Genomic DNA, 8981 nt, shown 5'->3' on the forward strand with positions numbered 1-8981 from the left:
CAAGTCTTAAGTTGTTACTATGCTCCCTGCTTAAGACTTGGGGGCTACAAGTGATATGCATATAAGGGAGGTACATTTCTAAGCTCGATGTTAACAACAATTATGACCCAGTGCCATCAATATTTACAAACCGACAATTTTGGCAATAGTAAACCGACAAGTTTTACATCTTCAAGCCGGCTGAAGATCAGATGAGTATTTCAAAGATTAATATTTTTGTTAAGCATTGGGAGTTGAATCAAATGAATTATTCTTCACAATATTTCTCTGTGAGAAACCAACATCAGTAAATTGAGTATGAAGCTAGCCTATTTACCCGGATTTTCTAGAAGAAGGAAATGACAATTGGAATTAAGGATGATCAGGTGCCGGCTTACGAGAATTTTTAACCCGGAGCACAACCTGTCAAATTTGTTCTTGTGTTTATTTTGCAGGATCAGTTTAACACGGATAAATCCAAATTAAACTGGGGGCTAATGTCAGGGATATACCCCGCGTATGACCCGGCCGGAGATATGACCCGGCTGGGACTTGGTGTTTCATTGGTGACCTGACAGATTATAAGCCGGCAGATGGTAAGCCGACAGACAGTTATAAGCCGACAGATGGTAAGTTGGCAGACAGTTATAACCCAACAGACAGTTATAACCCGGCAGACAGTTATGACGCAGCAAATAGAGTCGCCTGGGGTTAATAAGCCTGAGACATTAAGAAGCCCAAGACGTTAAGAAGCCCATGGTGAGACGTCAGAATAGGTTAAGTCCCAATCCGAGTTGGACTCTATATGTAACCCACCCCTTCAACTTATATAAGGGGGGTAGGGCACCCTATGGGGAGAAGAAGTAATCTCTAAGGCTAGACACAATTAGGAGAGCCGGTTTATGCAGCATCTCCCTCATGAGCATAATGAGACCTAGCCACAAACAGCATGTAGGGCTATTACTGGATGATGTTTCCCGGGGCCCGAAGCTGTCTAAATCCTTGTCTTGTGTGTTGATCCGCCTCATGTCTCTCATCCCGATCAACCCCTCTCAAGCTACCACATAGATGTTTTGGCCTCACGACTAAGTCCTCACACTAGGACATCTGCCATGACAATTCCACGACACCGTCCAAGAAGACCCGGATGAAGAATAAGGCTCGGAAAAAGCCTGCCAAGAAGAAGACCAACCCTTCTGAATCATTTAACTTGGATGATGATGAGTCGGAGGTAGAACTTGACTCCCTTGGCTTATTTTTGTACATCTTATTGACAATGATCACTATCAGGATGACGCGGAAGGCAGCCACGTAGATGGTGAAGAGGTAACTATCCTTTCCTCCGACTCAGAACTTCTGCCAAGACAGGAAGTTCGTCAAGCAAGTCGGAAAGTAAGGTTTTCTCATCCTTTAGCTTATTTGGATCCCAACTTTATTTTGAAGAAACAGCAACATGAAGCTTGTCGCATGACCTGGAACAATGGTGGCGGAATTCTCTCCTCCGGCTTACAAAACACACCAGCCCTGCGCAAGCGCCGGAAAGAGGTGCCTTAGATTTCAAACTTTTTTATCCAAAGGCGGGTCTTATTCGCCAACCACTTAATTCTTCCGACTCAAATTATCAAGGAACTTCCCATTCCTCTTCTAGCGATTCATCTGAGACCCAGCTGTCGGCTTTTAACTGCCCCTGGGTAATAATATTTGCCTTCGTTAGTTAATACTTGACTCCCTTGACATATACTAACCTCTTCAACTTTTCCTTGCAGTGGGATAGCAAAGCCTAGTAAAAATGCAAGAACAAATAAACCGGACAAAGACCTAAAAACTCAAGAATCGGAGAAGCAAGCACCAGTGTCTGAAGCCTCTGTGCAACACCCGAAGGAAATTGCTGATGACCCGCCACCAGAGAACCCTGGCGCCTCCCCTGACCATGTGAACATTGATCCTTTGAATGCTAAGCCGCCAAGCCCAATCAAGCCTTCTGATGAGAATATTGAAGATGTTTTGATTACCGGCACTGGCTTCCAAGAGCCAGGGAATCCCACTGTCCTGGCCAAACACTCTGCCAAGGAGGAGTTGATTGAGAAGCGCAAGATCAAGTTTGATATGGCCAACTACTCTCATCTGAGCATCAGTGAAGTACTCTCCGGCTACCTTAGCCAAGTGCACACTAGCCGTGATCTTGAGATTGATATGGTCAAACAAATGCACCAAAAATATGAGGTATAAACTTCTGCTTTGTCTGTTTAAGATATATTCCCATAGCCTCCAAGTCTTAGTCATAGGAAAAATTGTAGTGACTATGGCAAAGACTTCAACCATGATATTATAGCAATGACTTCAATCCATAGCCCCCATGATCCAATTTGTCTTCAAAAAATATGAGCCGGATCAGTTTTATATCTTGCAAATAAATTCCCACCTCATAACCATCACAGGCCGGGTTATCTTGGAAAAAAGGTGAACCGGTTTCGTCTGTTACTGCTTTATAAACGAACTTCTCCACCCATTAGCCCCCAAGTGCCAAGTGCTATTGCGTGCAAAGGGCTTGGGACTTTATCTGTGTTATATTGTGACATAGTTGCTAATAATTGTTCAACCTCTTGCTTACAGGAAGCCTCAACTCTATTTTAATCTCAATTGGCTGATTTAAAGACTCGACTCGAACTGCAAGGGGCTAAGACCCAGAAAGATGACTCCAAATTCAAATTTACCTTGGATGAGATAGAAAAACTTAAAACCGGGTTTGATGCAAAGAGAGCTGCCTGGGCTGAAGAAAAGACTGGTTTGGTGCAGCGAGCAGAATACGCTGAAGCCTCTTTGCAAGAGGTCACCACAGAACTTACCGGCTTAAAACGTCATATCACATAGATGACTGCCGCTATTTTTGGTAAGTAATACTTAGTTATTGTGAATAATTCCAATGCTCAACTTTGTAAGCCACCTGATGACTTAACCACGTATTTTGTTGAACAGGCTCTAGGAGTACCAATCTTGGCCAAGATATGCTGATCAAACTCAAGGTGGCTTATACGCTGGTGGAACAATTGTATACATGTGCTCAATGCACAATAGTCACCATCTCGCACACCAAGCAAGCAATATATCTTATCAGAGATGTGTTAAACAAACTTTCTGTCCTGCCCGCAAAAATTGAAGAAATTAAGCGGTCAGCTGCTAGAGCCGGTGCCATTATGGCCTTGAGCCGGGCAAAGGCATGGCAGGCAAATTAGACCCGGCCGAGATGGCCACTGGCTGCCCCAGTTTCAAAGAGTACGGGTCTTCGTTTGATCAGAAAGACTTTGCTGCTTGCGTAAAAGAGATGCGCCCACTGGCAAGTAAACTCGCTGAAGAAACTGATCTTTCAAGATATCAGGCATCTTATACAGCAGTCAATTCAAAGATGAAGACACAGGCTTATGATACTGTGGATCTTATCCCTCCAATCCGTAAGCACACTTTTGCACCTGAAATTGATCCGTCTGAACTTATCAATGATGAAGCTGAGTTCCAAGCCTTGATTGGCATCGATTGGTCATCACCTAACTTCTGGGCAATGGAGGAAGAAGAAGAACCGGCGCGGGATGACCCAGAAGTCTCAACCCGCCAAGGCCAAGACCACTAATCCAAGGGCCGGTTTGTCATCCACAGTTGTGGATGCTGTGCGTATCAAAAACACTTGATTCTTTTAGGCCGCTCGATGCCTTGTAATAGGCTAGCTTGAAAACAATGATCTGCCATGCCATCGTGCATGTTGATTTTTATAACACTTTTGAGCCACAGATCTAATGTTTGAAGATCTGCCACTTATGCTTATAATGTCATCAATTATGCAAACCATGTTTATCATATTCCCTACACACAAGCGGATAACAAGTGCCCTGGCGGTCTACCGCAGGGCGGGTCATAATGCCCCAAATAAAATCCACTGGTGACTGTATAGTTGAGGGAGTCCTGGATGAAGGGGTCCTCGGTCATCCGGCCTGTTATCCATGGGCCGAACTGATGGACTGTGAAGACATGAAGGCCGAAGACTGTACCCATGTCCGGATAGGACTCTTCTTGGCGTGGAAGGCAAGCTTGGTGATCAACTATGAAGATTCCTTCCTATGTAACCGACTCTATGTAACCCTAGATCCCTCTGGTGTCTATATAAACTGGAGGGCGTAGTCCGGATAGGATATATACTCATTACCATAGTCATACAGACTAGACTTCTAGGGTTTAGCCATTATGATCTCGTGGTAGATCAACTCTTGTAACACTCATATTCATCAAGATCAATCAAGCAGGAAGTAGAGTATTACCTCCATAGAGAGGGCACGAACCTGGGTAAACATCGTGTCCCCCGTCTCCTGCCACCATCGACCTTAGAAGTACAATTCGGGACCCCCTACCCGAGATCCTCCGGTTTTGACACCGACATTGGTGCTTTCATTGAGAGTTCCACTGTGTCGTCGATGAAAGGTTCGATGGCCCCTTCGATCGTCCATAGTGATGCCGTCTAGGGAGAAACCTTCCTCCCTAGACAGATCTTCGTGTTCGGCGGCTTTGTACTGTGGGCCAACTCGCTTGGCCATCTGGAGCAGATCGATAGTTATGCCCCTGGCCATCAGGTCAGATTCAAAAGCTTGAACTATGTCGCGGACGTCTGTGGAGACTTGATCTTCGACGGATTCGAGACTGTTGGGATATTACTACTGGCTGTAAACCGACCAGGAGAGGCCGGGTCAGCCCCATAATGGTTCACTGTATCTGAAGCCCATGAAGACAAAGACGGTGACGCTTTATGAAGGCCCAGGGCCCAAAAGCTGTTTTAAGGCCTGTAGACATAAACCGGCGTTGATATGTAAACTTGTGTTGTAAGATAGAAAGAGTAGATACCGGGCCAGACACGTTTATGTGCCGGCCTCGGGATTCTATAAACCGACGGGCGTCAACCCATGTAGATAAGGGGAGAACCCGGCGGCAGTTTGACGACAACAGACAACAACTCGAGACTCAGGCAAAGTGTATTCGCTCCCTGGTCATCGAAACCCTAGCATCCACAACAACTGGATTAGGCTTTTACCTTCACCGCAAGGGGCCGAACCAGTATAAACTCTCTGCATCCCTTGTCCGCTTTAACCCCTTTAAGCTAACCCGCGTGATGGCTCCACGACTAAGTCCTTTCCTTAGGACATCTGCCGTGACAAACCATGACAGTTGGCGCCCACCGTGGGGCTATCGCATGATGGTTTCAAGTTCTTAGAGGGCAGCTTCGAAGGACTCAAGGGCTACGCTGTGGGCCGAATGACCAAGAGTCGTCGTGGCAAGCTCTACATCAACGACTCAGGCTGGGGCCCCGAGGCCGGCTCAATTGAGTATGGGTACCGGGTCCCCTTTGGTGGCATACACGTCTTCATTGGAAAGATCGGCGAACCGGGCCCTGAGCCGGACATCTGCACTGACCTCGTCGAAATTGCTTAGCGTGCGAGATCTGCCGGGGTTAAGCCTGTCATGAAGTGTGCCTTAGTGGGAGTCATCCACGGAGGGGAATCTGAGGATAGATCGGAATCTGGTGGTGAAACCGTCGTTTATTCCGGCGACAAGTCATCAACCAGAGAGACCGAGTCGTTATATCAGTTGCAAGATGGCCGGATTGGGGGCTTTTCCGATGGCGACAGTATTCCGGACCCCTTTAATCCGCCAAACCGGGCTGCGCTCTTCATGGCCGGTACGCAACCAGCACTCCACTCTTCGGCCGTAGCAGTGATAATTTCCGGATCAGCAGCAGCGACAACGGCCGGCGCAGGAGGCCCTATGCGACTGACGGCTCAGGTTCTATCTGATTTATTTGACGCTTTGGCAATGCTGATGGCGGAGGTTAACCCGGCGGATCAAGATGCACATAATGTGGAAATCGCGAAGGTGAAGGATCAGATCGCCCAGGCTAAAGCCGACTTGGCAGCTGAGGATACCAGGATGGCTGCGGAACGGGCCGCATTGGATGCACATGCTTACCGGCTTATGCTGGATTAGAGTGCGTCAAATGATGTCCTGGGGAGGAGGTACCAATCTCGCGTGCCGCCGGTTTATGAGGCCAGGAACCTCTTTAACACCCCAGGAGCGGGGAAAAGTAATCCGCTGATGGTAAACCGGGCGGAGGCACCTGGAGCGGGGGCGCCGGTTCAGCCACGTTTGGTGGATCCGCCTCGCCAGAATCACGTTTCGCCACCGCATGTCCCAACACCACCGGGTCATTACTCTAACCCGATGGACAACATTGTTGCTGCCGCTTCACGGCTAGCGGCCCTTCCGATCGAAGGTGAGTCTCCGGTGGCAGTCAAAATGCGACGGGCTAGGGAGCTTCTTCAGACAGCTTTGGTTCAGCAGTAGGCTTATTCATATAGTCGCGAGAGGATCCATTCTACTCCCTGCCCAAGCCGGAGCTACAGCAGGCGTATGGATGAACCGGCCGTATCAAGCACTGCGCGGAACCATGATCCGCCCCATGGCCATAACCCAGCGGGTGGTGGTGGTGATGCTCAAGATGTGGTGGATCGTGCTAGAGCTCGTCGAGAAGCCGAGTTAGCAGCACCGCATGAGGCCCGCCAACTTACTCCGGTTCGTCTAACCACATCGGTGGAACCAGGGGTTACCTCTAGCTCTTTGGGAGTACCGTGTCTCGTCCCAGCGTTACGCAACATGCGCCTGCCCAAGGATTTCAAAGGCCCACGAAAAGTGATGAATTACACCGCTGATTTATCCCCCGAGTCATGGGTGGAAAGCTATGAGATGGCAATGGAGATGCTGGATGTGGACGATGCGGCATGCGCTAAATACTTTACCATGATGTTGGAAGGAACGGCTCGAACTTGGTTGAAAAAGTTACCAGCTAACTCCATTGGGTGATGGGCCGAGCTGAGGGCCCGGTTTATCCAGAACTTCAAGGATACATGCAAGCAGCCCATGTCAATTATGGACCTAGCTGCCTGTGTCTAGGAGGAAGGAGAATCAACAACCCATTGGGTGCGCCGGGTTTCGGAGATTTTGCATTCATCGGACTGCATTAACATTGACACAGCAGTTTTAACGTTGGAAGGCAATTGCCGGTTTGCACCTCTGAAGCTGAAGTTGGGATGGCTCAAACGCCACTGCAATGTTATGGGGACTCTCATGGCTGCTCTGGTGAAATGTGCCAACTCTGATGGTACCAAGGACCCCGAGTCTGACGATGACAAGACAGGGAAGGGAAAGAAGAGCGGACATACCAAGGGGCAGCAGCACAACCCGACGGGCCATGGAAACAACGGTAATCGTAAAGCGGATAGTAGCTTGGATTTTGTAGCTAATACCAACACGCAGGATAAAGGCCAACGGTGTAAAGGTAAATCGCCCCAGCGCGGTGGAGGACCAAGTCCTAATCCAGACCGCCTGTCTTATCTGTTGTAATAGCCTTCCCCAAAGCACGGGACGAAGGAGAACCCGTCCACGCACCTCTGGAAATATTGTTACATCATGCAAGAGTTCAAAAACTCTGATGTTTTTCGGTATGATCATGGACCGGGTGGCGGTTCAGGCCCCAGATCTCATGGGCCGGGTTACGGTGGAGGTTGTTCCGGTTCAGGCTTTCATGGCAACCAGAGTGGACAGGGTAATCAAGGCAATCAGGGCAAGCAAGGTGGTTATAATAATCAGGGGAATCAGCAACAGCAACAGCAGCAGTCAGGTTACTAGAGCAATCCGAAGCAGTTGAATAGCGGGTAGTATCTGTTGGGTTTCGTAGTAATTTCAAAAAATTTCCTACGCACACGCAAGATCATGTGATGCATAGCAACGAGAGGGAAGAGTGCTGTCTACGTACCCACGCAGACCGACTGCGAAAGCGATGACACAACGTAGAGGAAGTAGTCGTACATCTTCACGATCCAACCGATCAAGCACCGAAACTATGGCACCTTCGAGCTCGAGCACACGTTCAGCTCGATGACGATCCCCGGACTCCGATCCAGCAAAGTGTCGGGGAAGAGTTCCGTCAGCACGACGGCATGGTGACGATCTTGATGTACTACAGCAGCAGGGCTTCGCCTAAACTCCGCTACGGTATTATCGAGGACTATGGTGGCTGGGGCGCCGCACACGGCTAAGGAATAGATCACGTGGATCAACTTGTGTTTCTTGATCTCTCTTTGGTGCTAGCCCTGCCCCTCTATTTATATGTTGAGCCCTGGGGTGGAAACTTGAAGTAAAAGCCTCCACAAAGTCGGTTTCACCCGAAAGGCAAGAGTCCTTCTCGGACTCCAGGGCCAGACGCCAGGGTTCCTTCTCGGACTCCAGGGCCAGACGGCAAAAACTGGACGCACTTCGTGTATAAATTGGACAAACTCTTTCGGAGTATCAGGGTTTCGGACGGGAACTCATCTATTACACGGGCACTTCAATGTTTTTTAAACTTATTTGAACTCCGGACTTCTTTTGTGTTCAGTATGCAACATTCAAAGCGACGTCATCAATTTCCAACATGTTCTGACATCATTTTTTTCCAGTCATTTACCGAATTGTTTAAAGAGCTAAATGACTGTGAAATTGAAAATCACTACAAAATGAATTGTGAAAATGTTGAAACTTGGCATGGTATCATCATTTCACCCGCATAGCATGTGCGAAAGAGTAGAGAGGGTCACCGCAAAAACTGGATGCACTTCGTGTACAAACTTGACAATCTCTTTCGGAGTATCAGGGTTTCGGACGAGAACTCATCTGTTACACGGGCACTTCAATATTTTTTAAACTTATTTGAACTCCGGACTTCTTTTGTGTTCAGTATGCAGCATTCAAAGCGACGTCATCAATTTCCAACATGTTCTGACATCATTTGTTGTTTTTCGGTCATTTACCTAATTGTTTAGAGAGCTAAATGACCGTGAAATTGAAAATCACTACAAAATGAATTCTGAAAATGTTGAAACTTGCAATGGTATTATCATTTCACCCGCATAGCATGTGCGAAAGAGTAGAGA

At 47.9% G+C, this 8981-nt stretch overlaps 1 protein-coding gene across 2 annotated transcripts; it reads left to right on the top strand.

Moving 5' to 3' along the window:
• The first annotated feature begins 821 nt into the window (after positions 1 to 821).
• On the top strand, positions 822 to 2864 carry LOC147964480 (uncharacterized). Of its 2 annotated transcripts, none has more exons than XM_087531123.1 (6): positions 822 to 1210; positions 1270 to 1305; positions 1423 to 1524; positions 1606 to 1670; positions 1746 to 2202; positions 2593 to 2864. In XM_087531123.1, the coding sequence occupies exons 1-6, from the start codon at positions 1127 to 1129 to the stop codon at positions 2611 to 2613; spliced, it is 765 nt and encodes a 254-aa protein (XP_087387249.1). In that variant the 5' UTR covers positions 822 to 1126; the 3' UTR covers positions 2614 to 2864. The 2 variants fall into 2 exon arrangements, with proteins under 2 accessions (XP_087387249.1, XP_087387250.1); XM_087531124.1 differs by having other exon boundaries at positions 1429 to 1524.
• Positions 2865 to 8981: the final 6117 nt, after the last annotated feature.

This window comes from Triticum urartu, chromosome 6A (genome assembly GCF_056163025.1).
Source record: "Triticum urartu cultivar PI428250 chromosome 6A, HENAU_Tu73, whole genome shotgun sequence".
In the NCBI taxonomy this organism is placed as follows: Eukaryota; Viridiplantae; Streptophyta; class Magnoliopsida; order Poales; family Poaceae; genus Triticum; species Triticum urartu.

Bases quoted from the DNA above. Each gene is read 5' to 3' on its own strand.
- LOC147964480 (XM_087531123.1), top strand. From the start codon at position 1,127: ATGAAGAATAAGGCTCGGAAAAAGCCTGCCAAGAAGAAGACCAACCCT. The intron at 1,211-1,269 runs GTAGAACTTGAC...GATCACTATCAG, and splicing joins TGGATGATGATGAGTCGGAG to GATGACGCGGAAGGCAGCCA. The intron at 1,525-1,605 runs GTGCCTTAGATT...CAAATTATCAAG, and splicing joins TGCGCAAGCGCCGGAAAGAG to GAACTTCCCATTCCTCTTCT.